This window comes from Rhineura floridana, chromosome 14 (genome assembly GCF_030035675.1).
Source record: "Rhineura floridana isolate rRhiFlo1 chromosome 14, rRhiFlo1.hap2, whole genome shotgun sequence".
Taxonomy (NCBI): domain Eukaryota; kingdom Metazoa; phylum Chordata; class Lepidosauria; order Squamata; family Rhineuridae; genus Rhineura; species Rhineura floridana.
In genome coordinates, this window is record NC_084493.1 from 36,225,330 (window position 1) to 36,240,158 (window position 14,829).

The 14,829-nt window shown below is 43.2% G+C and overlaps 1 protein-coding gene across 2 annotated transcripts in view; it reads right to left on the reverse strand.

The window, feature by feature from the left end:
• VPS13C (vacuolar protein sorting 13 homolog C) overlaps positions 1-14,829 on the reverse strand; it is a 225,398-nt gene that overhangs the window by 46,066 nt on the left and 164,503 nt on the right. For both annotated transcript variants that reach the window (XM_061595881.1, XM_061595880.1), the window contains exons 57-66: positions 11,640-11,761; positions 11,226-11,520; positions 9,918-10,307; positions 7,770-7,874; positions 6,846-7,010; positions 6,283-6,411; positions 4,831-4,964; positions 4,592-4,718; positions 3,907-4,142; positions 3,230-3,380 (exon numbers count right to left, since the gene is read on the reverse strand). In XM_061595881.1, coding sequence (XP_061451865.1) covers positions 3,230-3,380; positions 3,907-4,142; positions 4,592-4,718; positions 4,831-4,964; positions 6,283-6,411; positions 6,846-7,010; positions 7,770-7,874; positions 9,918-10,307; positions 11,226-11,520; positions 11,640-11,761 — 1,854 coding nt within the window. The remainder of the gene's footprint in view (positions 1-3,229; positions 3,381-3,906; positions 4,143-4,591; positions 4,719-4,830; positions 4,965-6,282; positions 6,412-6,845; positions 7,011-7,769; positions 7,875-9,917; positions 10,308-11,225; positions 11,521-11,639; positions 11,762-14,829) is intronic.

Genomic DNA, 14,829 nt, shown 5'->3' on the forward strand with positions numbered 1-14,829 from the left:
GCCTCCCCGACCTTCGGCTCCACCATGATGCTGAAGCGTATAACCAGGTGGGCAAAGCTGGGAAAGAGCAACTCCTCCTGTATCACCCACCCAGGTCTCGGTTATGCACGCCAGGTCAGCCGCCTCGTCCACAATTAAATCATGAACAAGGGAGATCTTATGCTGGACCGACCTGGCGTTTAACAACAGCATATGGAGATCCGAAGGCTGACTGATAGGACAACCAGCAGTCCTGGGGATGTGAGAACCGGAACGGGTCACAGACACTACTTGTCTGGGACGGGTTCCCCTTACCTGGCAAGTCCTCCTCACAACACCATACCTCCCATTACCCGTCACTACGCTAATTGGGGGCCCCGAAGGTCTCCCCGGTTGGTGTATAATACATTCTCCCAGGCACATATTAAAACAGATAAAAGCACCAATACGCAGACACCGAGTCACATTCACACGAATAATAAAACAAACAACACACACAAAACACACACACACACACGATCTTAACCAAAGAGATCTTCTGACAAAAACTCCTGCTGTAAGAGCTCGAGCTTAAAACTGTACTGCATTCATACCAACGTCAGGTATGAAGGCAACTGCCCTGGAGATTTTAAGGATGGACTGACAAAAATGAGCTGGAAGTTGAGGAGACTCATCTAACAAATCCTCTAGCCCCAGCAGGACAGTGGTAGAAAAAACTAAAGAGGCTGCAGCCTGCAAAGATAGTGTACTTGTGTCATGAACTCACCAAAGGCCTAGGTCCATTTTGCGGTCCAAAAGGTCCTTGAGCTGTGTATCAGAGTCCTTAGGGTTCAGTGAAATAGGTGCAATAGGTGCATCTATGCAAGGAATTTTCAATTGATCCATTAGACTTTGGTCAAGAACATAATATTTATTTGCTGTTGAGACAGACTTCCTGCACTGTAAATGACTAGTGAATTCAGATTGAATAATCTTAGGCAAGGTGATGAGATCTTCACCACTCTGGATCTGGGCTGAGGATCTGGACAGACAGCAGCCACCATGGAAGCCAGGTCTAATAGCTCCATGGTTTTACACAACAGGGTAAGGAAATGAGCATCTTGAAAGAAATGTTTTCTCCTCAGACTCTGAAGCGCCACTGCATTATTCTTCATTTAAGACAATTAAATCAGACCCAGGGTCCTCCCCAACAACAGTAGAGTCCCTAGCTTGGAGTGTGGCCCTCAGACCCTTGCCACGTCCTCTGTGCACATCATGTGAAGAGATATGAACCAGAGGATCTGCAGAAGCCAAGTGCTGACTGGCAGAGGTGGCTGGTTGGGCTGAATAGGGTGGCACTGAGGTGGAAACCACTTTCTGTAGAGAGGCAGGTGTAGCCTGAGCCAAGAAGGAGACTGTTGAGGCACTAGCGTAGACTGCTGAGGGGCTTGAGGCAACGCTTGAGACGTCTGTCAAGTCCTTAGAAAGGGCAGCCAATATTGTATCCTTCAACTGCTGGAGCATATGATCAGACAAATGTTGCTGCATTGGGGGCTCTGATGGAACAAATTGTGCTCCACAGAAGGAGGTCCAATTAAGTAGGAGGAGGGGGACATGGAAGGATCATGAAGGCTGAGATCTGATGTGGTCCTGATATCCCCTGAACTCCTCTGGGGATAAATGGGCAGAGAAACTTGATCCAAGTTCAGCCAAGGGGCACCTGTCCCCCTCATCAGGCAAGATGTCTACAGCCCAGACAGAGCTGCAGGCAGGCAGCTGAATATTGTCCCCTTGATTCCCATAATCAGATAAAGAGTATTGCGTAGCCCCAGTGCTTGGCTCCCTTCTTGAATGCAGGCCCTGTGCGTTAAAGGTGTTAACGTGGGGGTTGTATGAGTATTTGTACTGCCCATAATCTCCCTGCTTGCTGCTTCATTTACTGCCAAAGCAACCTCTGTTCTGGTGGTGGTGGTTTGGCTGCAGCCTCTATTTTCAAGATGTGCTGATCTAAACAAGGCTGGGTGGAAGCATCAGAGGCAGGAGGTGGCAGAAGCTTCTGTTTTTTGGTGGGAAACATCCATTTTTTCTGGGATTCTCCTTGGATTAGTAAAACACTAAACTTAATGGGCCTAAGGGGTCTTACGAGGGCTTAAAGGGAACTCTCTTCACCTCCAGGAGTAAAAAGGAACTTCTTTCTCTTTCTCTTTTTTTAACAATGGAGCAGGGCCAAAGCAGCGATGGGAAGATGGAAGAGGAGCTGCGGCTAAGAAAGGTAGAGGCATTGGTGAAAAACCGGCAAAGCTGAAGTAAACTAAGGGCCAAAGGAGATCTGGCAATAGAGAACAAAAATGCAAGCCTGAGTCCTAGTAAGGAACAAAGAGCACTGAGACAATCGCATTCAGTGAAGGCAGAATAAAGAACTAACCTCTCTACGTAAGTGAGAGTTAGAAGAGCTTGCAAAATCCGTGTCTTATTCTGCCTTCAACCACAAGGTGAAGCTCATATCCCACCTGAAATCATCTTACATGCTTGGGAGAATACTTGGGTGGCAGAGGTGCATAGAGTTGTCCTGTGGATCCCAGAGGACATTCCAGACCTTCCACTAAAATATACTATCTGAAGGTTCTAGAATGCCCTCTGGGAGTCAAAGAACAGAAATTCATAGTAATAAATGTCCCTTACCCACTTGGCTTACTTACCAGATGGGAAAGTGACAACAGATCAAACAACACTGTGGTTCTGCAACCAATGAGCTGGACAACCATCACAGACATTTATGTCCTGTTTTTCTGGCCAACTTCACTTGGCTATGCCATGCTAAACAGTGTTACATCTGTCTTTGTTTTGAATATCATGAATAATATCCCTCCCTCCAAAGCCCAGCTTTTGATGTGCCACTCCCCTCATCATAGGTATATAATGCAAATGTATTTGCATCCACCTTTGCTTGCCTGTCCATATTGTGTCTCCTTCTGTTTTCCCACGCTCATATCTTGTGTTTCTCTGCAGACATGCGTATAATCAGTATACCACTTAGTCATTATGGCACACTGTGTCTATGTATGAGAAAGTGAGGAGTAGTGGTACTAGTTAGCATGCTCAAAATTGTCTACCATGGTCTCAAATATTAGCTTTTTGTTGAGGTGTTTGAGCTTTGGTGTTCACCTGTATAAGGCACCTAACATTTATGAACAGAAAATGTCTTCTCATGCTCAGTTGCATAAATGCAACATGTATGTGATGTGACTTGTAGACTGTGGCTCCAGCATACCTCAAAATTGTTGTCTATTTTAACCCAACCAGAAGTCTCCATACTCTGTACAGAAATATGTTTCTGATAAGCCTGTTCCAAGAGGCGGATCTGCTTTTGGTTAAACGGCTTCCACCTCTGTTTTGGTTTTAATTCCCAGACAATGCCTGAACTGTAAGGAAAAAATCAGTAATTAAGTTCAACATTTCTTACATATATTTTTCTAAGGCTGCTGTCACACTGGCAGCGTGACAACAGCCTTCTAAATGCTGCCAGGCCATTGCAGAATTGGCGGAGGGTGGAGGCGGCGGCCAGTGGGCAGCCCAGGCCAGCTGCAGAGGAACAGTCATGACAGGTTGGGGCAGCTCCTCAGCAACCAGCCTGCTCTGCCGTTGCCGCCACCACCATCCACCTCACTAACAACGCTGTTTCAGTTTCAAATGCGGAGGGCAAGCAGGAGGGAAGCAACAGGAGAGTACAGGTGGCAGCTTCTAGTATTTAAAAAAAATCCATATCATCACTTGTGTTTTAACTAATATGAGTTAACTAATATGAATGTTTTCAATATTGAAGCAGCAGTCAGAGGTGTTTAAACAAATACTTGTTTTAGGAAAATAGGAACTCATTTTGCTTTGAATTTTTTTTAAAAAGACTTCTATGAATGAACAGGCAGCCAGCTAATTGTTTGTGCACAGTACCTGGTGATTCCTATGTAAGATATTTCCTGTTTGCTTTCATTGTTGACTAATGAAAACCCAACACTGTGAAGAGCAATATTTATTTCTTGATCAGGTTGTTCCATCTCCTCTGCTTGCCGTGCTTTGGAAACCAATGCAACGTCATCTGTAAAAAGCAGCACCCTTTGGCGTCCATCCAAGAAAGAGACCCAATGTATCTGGGTATTGGAGTTGTAAGGAAACTGACCACACTCATCCTGGATTGGTAGGAAAGAAAGAAATTGGCTGCATAAATACAAAATGCACCTACTAACACAATATTTATAAAGCAAACTTAATTTGTATTAACTTTTTATAGCAGGAGCAAGCAATGCAATACAACAAAGCAAGCACTGCTATGTGGTGTTAGAAATGGTACACGGAATGCAAGCCATTTATAAATCAGGAGCTACCTACATGAAAAGATTGACAATGAAACTTCAAAGTTAAATAAACCTGATTTTGAATGTATTCTCTGAATACATACACACACACACACACATATACATACATACATATATATATATATATTCCTCTGTGTGTGTGTGTGTGTGTGTGTGTGTGTGTGTGTGTATAAGAACTGCCTTAATATATTAAAGGTACCAACAATGCTACATGGTTTTCCATGGCATTCATCCTTGATAGTTTTTCTTTAGATGCCACATACCTTAAGAAGATCATGTTCACCAGAGTTTTGTGCATACACCCAAGCTAGTTTTCTTCTTCCAGTGGGATCTGCCCATGCAAACAGCCTCATTTCCCTTGGTTTTAGTTCCATCTCTTCTTGTGAACCACTGCATGGATAGAACAAAAACACAAGATAAATATGGATGAAGAAAAGGGTAATGCAGCTCAGGTTAAAAATATTAAAAATCTGAGTGCTTGAATGTAGACTCTTTCACGTACCTCTGCTTATATTTAAGAGTAACCCATGGAGTATGGTTAATGATCAAAGCCGGTGCAGCTCCCTCATGATAATCGGAGAAGTTAACAACTGTAGAATGCTCAGACACGTTCACATCTACTAGGATGCCTGTGCTCTGTTGGAAAGAAAATAAATGTATACTGTACTAAAAGCTATACTGTGATGTCCACAGAGCTTTGTTTGAGCGTCACTGTAGCTTTTATAGCGAATACTTCTAGCAAGCAGCTCACAGAGGCAACAAACCACTAGGAACTGCAGCTGGTCGATCAGACAAGTTTGGCTCTTACAGTGGGGCATGCACTGGAGCCAAGATGAGGTTAACCAAAATGCATGGAGACAGTGCAGTAGCAAGACCACCAGATATCCAGTCTGCGTCTGTGCTGGAATTGCTTTTTAATATGTTTTTTAAGCCTTTTTTAAAAAATGATGTTTTTAACCTTTTTTGTTCTTTTTAAAGATGTCTTCAAAGCTTTTTAAAAATGTTTTTAAAGATGTTTTATTTTAATGTATTTTAAAGTCTGTTTTTATGATGTTTTAAAGTGTTTTAGTGCTTTTGTTTGCAGCCCTGGGCTCCTGCTGAGAGGAAGGGCAGGATATCAATCCATCAATCAATATGCAAGTAGTATGAGAATTTTGTCTCTTCTTTTGCTAAAGCCGATAGCAGCTTCCTGCCAGTATTAAAACATGACTCCAGTTCAGGCAACTATACTTCTAATGCATCCAATTTAAGCTTAACCACATTTGATCTAGCAACCATTCCTGTTCCTGGAAATGACCAGAAACTGCACAGGATAAATGGCTATTAACTTTCATCTCCACTTTTACCATGTCTTCAGGGCTGCTTAATCCACATGAACCTAAGATTTATAGAAAAGGCCCTGGACGTGCTCTGCATCTCATAGCTTCAGGAAATTAGATTTTGTGGATCTCAAGAGTCAGGTCTTCTCTGTTATAGCCCTAGTATTGAACAATCTTTGCAGCAAAGCCCACCAAGCCCCAATTTTAAGTGGCTTGTGAACACATTTCTGTTCTTGTAAACATTCAGACAGTATCAGGCATTAGGATCTACTGCATTTACAATCTTTATCTTATGCATTTAAACCAGCCTTGCATTTAAAACACTCACACAGTAGCTGTAGGCAAAAAGGAATTCCATGAAGGTGAGAGGCTGGGCCGGCAGAGGAAGGAAAAGTGCTCCATGGAAATGCAGTGGATTGTTGGAAGAGACACAATGATGTCTCTCCTTCCTCTGTCACACACACGACTAGCAAAAATTGTTGCAGGCTAGTAACTTTTGTGGGCTTATTTACAAGGCTAATTTGATACTTCTTAAAACTGATCTTGTACTCACCATATTTTAAAATACAATACATACACAAACACACATGCTTAAAAGTAAGCACAACATGGAATAATAAATGCCATATTCTTACCAGTTCTTCTAAACTCAACAAAGTCCCATTGTCCTGCTTGTTGAAAAAGAATGGTTTGGACGCATGGTCACAGCCAATCACCCTGATGCACAGTTTGCCAGACAAATTTTCTGGCCAAAAAGGAAGACACTAGTAGGCAAAATAAAAAGTTTATGTTTAAAGTTGGTTATATGCCCAACAAAATACATCTAAAACAGAAGTACACCATCCATTTTTAAAGTCTCTTTTTTAGGGATCCATTATTGATGAGATTGGCAAACTACAAAGGTCATGATACTTTTATAGCTCCGTGTAACAGCACAGTATTACAGTTATCATGCTGCTTACTACTGGCAGGCTTTTTTGACTATTGTGCACATTAGATCAGAAAATAATAATAATAATTACTTAATGAAAGAGTGCACTCCTGAGAGGTAGTATCTGTTGGTCATTGATCTGTTAGTTTTCTTCTGCTCCTAGCAAAAATCTGTTTACGTCTAGAGGCTCTAGCTTTCAGATGAATTAAAACAAAATTTGCTTCAGATATGTATGTGAAAGAGACAAGCATTGCTTTAAGAAATTACCTCTGAAGATGAGAAATAACTCCATTTATTAGTAGGGAGTGAACCATCAGCTCCCACTTCTCCCACTTCCAATTCCAAAGAAGATTTATTTGCTATGGTGTAGAATGGAGTCAAAGTAACTATCCGGGTGAGATTGAAACTGCTCATTTTAATGTTAACACCAACCTGCAGAAATTACATTAAAATTTACATTTGAAAAGATTTTCCTCCCATAGTAATAGTAATATAAGCATCGTGTAATGTTTAACATTATTAAAGATATATTTTTCGATGCTTTTTTTAACCATCTGCTCATTTCTTCTAGTTTAAGCAAGAGGAGAGAAATGTGGGAGGATTACTTGTCTAAAAAAGTGAGGGAATCATCTAGTTGCTCATTTGACACTAAGAATGAGCTATTGATAGTTCTGGTAAGTGCCCAAGAGCTTTACGGCAAGGAACATCTCTCTAGCTCACTTATGGCACACAAGCATGCATGTATGGACACACACGCATACAGAGTGTTTTGAGGAACAGGGAATATATGTAAACTGAAATGATAAACATCAGAATTGATAGGGATTAAAAGACCATCCAAGCCAAGCCTGTAATGCACCACGTGGAAGTAAAAGACCACCACCATGGGAAGCCTTTCCTCTCTTGGCTGGTTTATATGAAAAATATGCCAGGAAGATGGAGACAAGAGCAACCCAAATTCCTTTCAAAAAATGTAGCACCTTGCTTCTCCTGAACATGCACCATTGCCTGTGCATGTGCCAACCCAGATATCAACAGCACAGAGGCCATGAAAGAGAATGAAGGAATTATTAAAAAGAGGATCTTGTGTGAACCCCAAAGTATTACTGAAATACAAGTTGGATTTTGTCACATGCATCAGGTACAAACAGCAACTGGTATAAGGAAACAAGAATAAAACCCAGACATTACCAGAAAATCCATGGAATTGGCTGGGCATTTCACACATCCATAACTTCCTACTGTATCCAGAGAGAAACTATTAGACCATGTACTAGTTGAGATGCTTAACTGGATCTACGTTGGGAGGGTGGAGGTCAGAGAAAGAGAAAGAACAGATTACTTCATGCGCATTACACCTCTGCTCAAAGATCTGCACTGGCTACCAATCAGGTCAAGTTGAAGTTTTACTATTAGTATATTAAGTCTTTAACACAGGCATGGGGAACATTTGGCCGTCCAGATGTTGCTGAACTATAACTCCCTTCATCCCTGGCCATTGGCATGCTACCTGTGGCTAATGTGAGTTGTAGTTCAGCAACATCTGGAGGGCCAAAGGTTCTCCACATCTGCTTTAACAGCTTGGAACTATTTTACTTGAAAGGTCACCTTGTCCCCATATGCTTATTCAACCTCTTCAGTCTGAGAACTCACATTCTTGTAAGTACCACATGACATTTGCTCCACATCTTAAGAGAAGTTGAGCTTTCATTGTGGCAGCACTTGCGCTCTGGGACTCCCCGGATAATAACATGTTAACATCAGGAAGACACCCTCATTTTGCTGTTTTAGATGACCACCCAAAACATTTGTTTCAGCGAGCCTACTGGGACATGTAAACAAGTTATGTGTATCTGTTTTTAAATTTTGCTGGTTTGCATATTGATAATTGTTTTAGTAAGGGGGCTCTGTCCCCCTGCTAGTTGTGCTCGCCGCCTGTCCAGCTACACCTGGATATCATACAGATGGCTCCCTCCTTTTAGATTACCCAGGACCTTCCGTCAAACATGTATCATGTACACAAACAACACCCCTCAGGAATTCTTTTTCCCCCTAGCTCTCCCCTCACTTCCACCAGCCCTCTCTCAGTCACCACTCAGATTTCTCTCCCCCTTCTAGATTACTGAGGTCCTTCCTTCAAACATGTATCATACACACACACACACACACACACACACAGCCAACTCTTGCCTCACCCCTTCAAGGATTCCCTTTCACCCCAGCATCCCCTCCTCACAGAGCCTCCTTTAATCCCAGCTCACCCTCCACTTCAAGCAGCCCTCTCTCCCAGCACAGATGGATTCCACCTTCTTTCATATATCGTACAAACACAAACTCTCTTGCCTCCCCCTCCCCCTTCAACAAACCCCCTTTAATCCTAACCACCCCTTCCCCATCTTCCGGCAGCCCTAACTTGGCAATCCCATAGATATCTCTCCTCCACCCTTCGAGATTGACCCAGGACCCTCTGTCCTCCCCCACATGTCTCCAAATGTCCCTTTTAACCCCAGCCACTTTGTTGCAGGTCCTCACTGCCTGCACGAAGGTAGCCCAGGACTTGCTGCCGACGAGCAGGCAATGGCCCCACAGCAATACCTCAGCCACTACCCGCCACTGCACCCACTCCAGTAGTCCCTGAAGCTTCCCAGCACCTTTACTCTCCTTGGCAGCATTGAGGCTGAGGGCCTCATTCAGGTGTGCTGCTGTGGCCCACTGCTCCTGGGCCCTTGCCCCAGTGTCCCACCATGACAGCAATCTGTCAGCAATAACAGCAGCTGCTGTGCCAGCTCCTGCTACACACGCTTCCTCAACCTCTTAGCTCCTTTCCCCTCCTAGTGGCTCCTCTCATGACAGCCAAGACCTGACCACCTACTCTTCTCAGGCCTCCATCTTCTGCTACTGTGCCTGGCTGGCTAGCCAACCTCAGTGGAGTTGCTAGGAAATGTTGCCACTGCCTCCGACGTTCCCCATTATCAGCTGCTGAGGGCAGTCCTGGTCTCCTGCCACCACCTGCTGTTGCTGCTACAAGGATGCATGCATCGAGCTCCAAGGGATCTGTCCAGGATCAGACGCTTTCTCCTCCCCAGGTTCACTTCAGTCATGGCAGTGGCTCTATCTCTCTAGTCCAACCACAAAGACTTGCTCTTGTGCCCCTTAGTAACTCAGGCTGTTGTCACAGCATGACAAGAGGCCAGTGCAAATCTTATAGAGAGACATGATTCTATGTATTGCTTAGGGATTCATTACGCAGCTTATAAATTCTTCTAAATAAATCAATAAAACTTAAAAAGTTTAGTAGTTTACTCTTTTAGGCAAGTAAATGTGAACTTGGCATCATACCTTATTTTTACTGAAAATGTTCCTTTTCTTGAAGGAGAACAAGATAATGTCCCTATAATCAGATGGGTGTTTTACATGTATATCTTCAGCACGGTACTGGAGAACACGAGAGGTTTTATTGATAATCCAGTAAGGACTGTACACAGACAGGACCATCCGGCTCCCGACTTTCCTGATGTGAATATATATATCAACTGTTGTCATGTCTACAGAATTTGATGTGAAGCACACAGGAAAGAACTCTGGCAATGAGTCACTGAGTCGGACGTGTCCATTCCAATTTTTACCCTGATATTTTATCAGGACTAGTTCCATGATTTCACCACTGATTCTTGAATGAAGAACATCAGCCGTGCTCCCTTCTGGCAGCTCACGGACCTCTGCTGTTCCCTAAAAGTAGCAATCAAAAATTATGGATAGTTATACATCCTTCTTGTTATAGTGAAAGGAAAGAAAATTAAGTCATATAAAAGAGTCTGCCAAGAAATACCAAATCCTGTATGATAGATGTTCTAGTTGCAACATTTCTTTCTAGAGAGATTTTTTATGAAAATAAAAATTGTTGCATAAAACAAATGTTTAAGAGAGCTAAATGCTAAAGACTAGGCAGTATCAATTGGAAAACTGGCACAAGGACATTACAAACCACAGCCCATTTTTAGCGCAATTTAAAATGATATAGAAAAGAAACAACTTTAGGAATGTAGCAATAAGCACACAGCATCCTAGCCAGGACATGCTATTTTAAATAATCCATGCTTAAGACTTTCAAGAGTCTCTGACAGGATTCACCAACCTGGTGCCTTCTAGATGTTTTGGACTACAACTCCCATCAGCCCCAACTGTGCTGGCTGGGTCTGATAGAGGCTGTAGTGTAATCTGAAGAGCACCAGATTGGCAAAGGATGATCTATGACATAGTTACAAATGTCTTGCCATTACTGTATTGCCCTTATTCACCCACCCAGGTTCTCCTAGCAGCACCAGCACCACCAGCTTTATCCTTGAAAATGCAAAACTGGGCTTCTTCTTCTTTTTTTTTTACAAATGAGGCAGCAAGACATCCAGCCATCTGTAAAAATCATAAAGCTGTTCATCTCACAGAAAAAAACCACTTAATGAAAAGTGGTTGAAAAATTATGATGCGCAATTAAAATAAAGACTGTAAATTCCAAGGTTAAAGTAGCTACGAGCAAAGATTTACAAAGGCACTTAAAATGTTTTACAGAAGAAAAAAGCAACTCTATGAAGGATCAAATCATTCCTGTCATTTCCAAGTTATGTTATATTTGGTTCTTAGATATTATACCTCAAGGAGATATTGTAAAGAGTAGGGTAGAAGATTCCGTAATGTGAGTGTTGGATAGATATGAATAATGTAGGCTGGATCCCAGTTCGTCCCATGGGTTGCAATGAAGTTTAACTCATCAGGCACAGCAGCAGTATTCACTATTAGAGGCAGAAAACTGCCTTCAGCTGATGGACACTGAAGCATACCCTTGACTTCACTGCTCCTATGTAGCTCTTCTCTCCAGGGTATGTAGGTTGTAGAGGCATTATACTGGCCTTCCAAGATCCCAGTTGGCTGAACAAACAGCTGACACCTAAGCTCAAGCACAGGGGGCGGGGGGAGGAATGGGGGAGAAATCCAGTCCATATTAAATTTGGGATTCTTTATAAAAAATAAAACTGCTTAAGAATCTGCAACAAATGGAAAAATTACCTGTATGAATCTAATGGAACATGGAATTCCTCCTCAGGCTTAGACACACCTATAGGCTTCAACAGTTTAACATCCTTAACAAATTTGTAAATTATAAATGGGACAGAGAAGTGGTTCTTAATCTGAAATTGAAACGCAGCAATATATTTTACTAGTATGTAAAAAGAAAAAAAAGGTAAGTCATGACCTCAGCACAGGTCCATACATGCATATTAATCATTCATTAGCTTTAGTATCAAAGGTATGACTTGCATGTGTGAATTAGCCCTTAATTAATTACTACATAAAGAGGTTTTTTTGTTGTGGAAATAGCAAAATCAATAAAGCTAAGGCATGCACATGCATGCATGAATTACAAAAAATGTATCATATGTAAGTAAAAACTACAATCCCCAAACAAGCTGTTAGTCAGCCACGCAAAAAAAGGATTTTTTTCCTTACTGTAAACTTCTGATGTTGGCAGTGGAGGTCATTCTCTTGCAGGGATGACACCTCCCACTGGATTGACAGGCAGGGTCCAGAATCCTCTGCCTCCTCTTCCAGGGGGAGGAGTCATCCCCCCTCCAGTTCAACTGACACAGCAAGAACCACTCCTCCACCCTTTATCGACAAAGAACATGTCGTGCCTATTCTACCAATTAGGAAAGCCTAAGAACGGGAAAACTTATGCCAAAGAAGAAATAAGAAAACATTCAATCTGACATGCACATGTACTAAGAAATACATGACAAGACAACCTAAACATGCTAACGATGTAGGATGGAGGCAGAAGCCCTAGCACCACCCCCTCTCAGAAAACAACAGAGGATCATGGATGTATCAGCAGAGGAAAGCGGGGTGGGGAGAATGTCCTCCACTGCCAACATCAAACTGACGTTTACAGTAAGAAAAACTACAATTTTTACCTGTTGGCAGTGGAGGACATTCTCTTGCAGGGATGTATCAGAATAGTTCCCTCACTCCTGGGTGGGTTTCCTCCGTCCCCATCTACTGCTGAACAATCTTCTCAAGAACCTTCCTACCGAACATAGCATCAGCTGATGAAAAACTTTTTGTAGTGTTTCACAAAGGTATGTGGTGTAGCCCAAGTAACGACCCCACATATGTCCAATATAGGAAAATTGCCCTTAAATGCAGCAGAACCTACCACCACCCCCAACTGAATGTGCCATGAGAGCACCAGGAGGTTCCTTGCCCAATGCTGAATACGCTTGGGAAATTGCTCACTGCAGCAGCCAGAGAGAAATGGAAGAGGCAGATACCTACTTTCCCTTAGAGGGCCCTCTAAAAGCCACAAACAAAGCTTCTGAGTGATGGAATTCAAAGGTGCAGTCCAAACAAAATCTCAGAGTACGTTTAACGTCCAAGGAATGCCACTGTCTTTCCTGAGAACAGGAAGGATTGGGATAAAAGGAGGGAAGGACTACTTCCAGGGACCTGTGAAAAGCCTAATTTACCTTGGGCAAGAAGGACGGATATGGACACAAAACCACCTTATCTTGGTGAAAAACACACAGTTGTGGATCAACTGACAGAGCCCCCAGCTCCAAAACCCGCCTAGCAGAAAAGTAACTGCCACCAGAAAGACCATCTTAAAAGTAAGGTGTTTAAAAGACAGGTTCCAGGTGGGAAAGGAATGGACCACCTAGGGAGAAATAAGTGTCACACCCTTGATGGACTGTTTATAAAGGGGACGAGATGAAAGAGTATTTCTTCCCAGAGTCGAGAAGATACTACTCAGTGCAGCTGCCTGCCTCTTGATGGTACTTGCGCTCAGGCCCTTGCCTACTCCGGCCTGCAAAAAAGCCAGTAAGTCTGACACTTCCCAAGACAAGCGGTTGACTTATTCCCTGGAACACTATGCCAAAAATGCTCTCCAGGTGGAACTATATACCCTCTTCGTGGATGCTGTGGTGATCTTCTCTATCCTCTCTGGGATGAGAGGGATCCTGAAGACATTGGTATTGATCTGAACCCCCAGATGAGTTATAGTTTGACATTGGGTAAGAGAGCTTTTTCCCTGGTTCACAATGAACCCCAAACGCAAGAGACAGGACAGAGCGGTCTCAGTATCCCTTTTGCAAGCAACTGAAGATGGACTTAGGACCAGAATGTCATTCGGGTAGGGATGAAGTCAAAACCCTTCTTTCTAAAGGAAAGCCACCAGGGCCACTAGCACCTTTGTGAAAACCCTTGGCGATGAGGAGAGGCCGAAGGGTAGCACCCAGTACTGAGAGTGCCCCCCACTGTAACTGAATCTGAGGAATCGATGATGCGACCTCAGGATTAGAATGTGAAGGTAAGCCTAGGAGAGGTCATTAGAAGACATCCAGTTACCCTTCTTCAGTGCTGCCACAATTGACCTCAGAGTCTTCATCTTGAATCACCTTTTGGCTACCCAGGAGTTTAGCCATTTGAGATTGAGAATGGCCTTAATATTGCCATTTTTCTTCAGCACTAAGAAAAAGATGGAATAAACCCCATATCTCCTCTCCAAAGGAGGAATCTCCTCTAAGGCTTGAATATCTACCAAATGTTTTATGGCCTGCATATAATTCTTGTGCTTGCTGGGTCCTGGGAACAGAGGGTAGGAACAAAGAGGTCATATGGCCTGCATGCAAACTCTACAGAATACCCATGCTTCCAATACCCACCTGTCTGAGGTCGCCTCCCTCCACAGGTGGGAAAACTGTAACAGATGAAACCCAATGGTCTCACCAGGGAGCTCAGAGTCATGACAAAGGGACCTTCTTGGAAGCTTTGGAAAATCTTGGGGAAAAAGAAGCGGAATCTCCTCCCTGGAGGAAGGATGCCCACCTCCCTTTCCTTGTTGGCCCCAATGTGGCCTGTAGGAAGAAAATCCCCTAGGATGGGAAAATTGCCGATAGGGACGAAATAACTGCATCTGACATCCCTTAGGCTCTTCCTTCTTAGCAGATGGCCTTTCTCTTATCCCTTGTCTCAACCAAATGTGCCTGTTAAGGCTCACCAAACAGCTTGTCCCCCAAAAAAGGCATACTCACTAATTTCAATTGCGAGGCTGCATCTACCTCCCCCTGGCAAAGCCAAATATTTTGCCTAGCCACTGTGGTAGCAGTAGTTCCTCAGCAATCTCAAAGCCTGACAGACCGCTTGCCCATGCAGTGCAGGGTGAACCTGACAGGTGGCAGATTAGGCAGGTGACTCCACC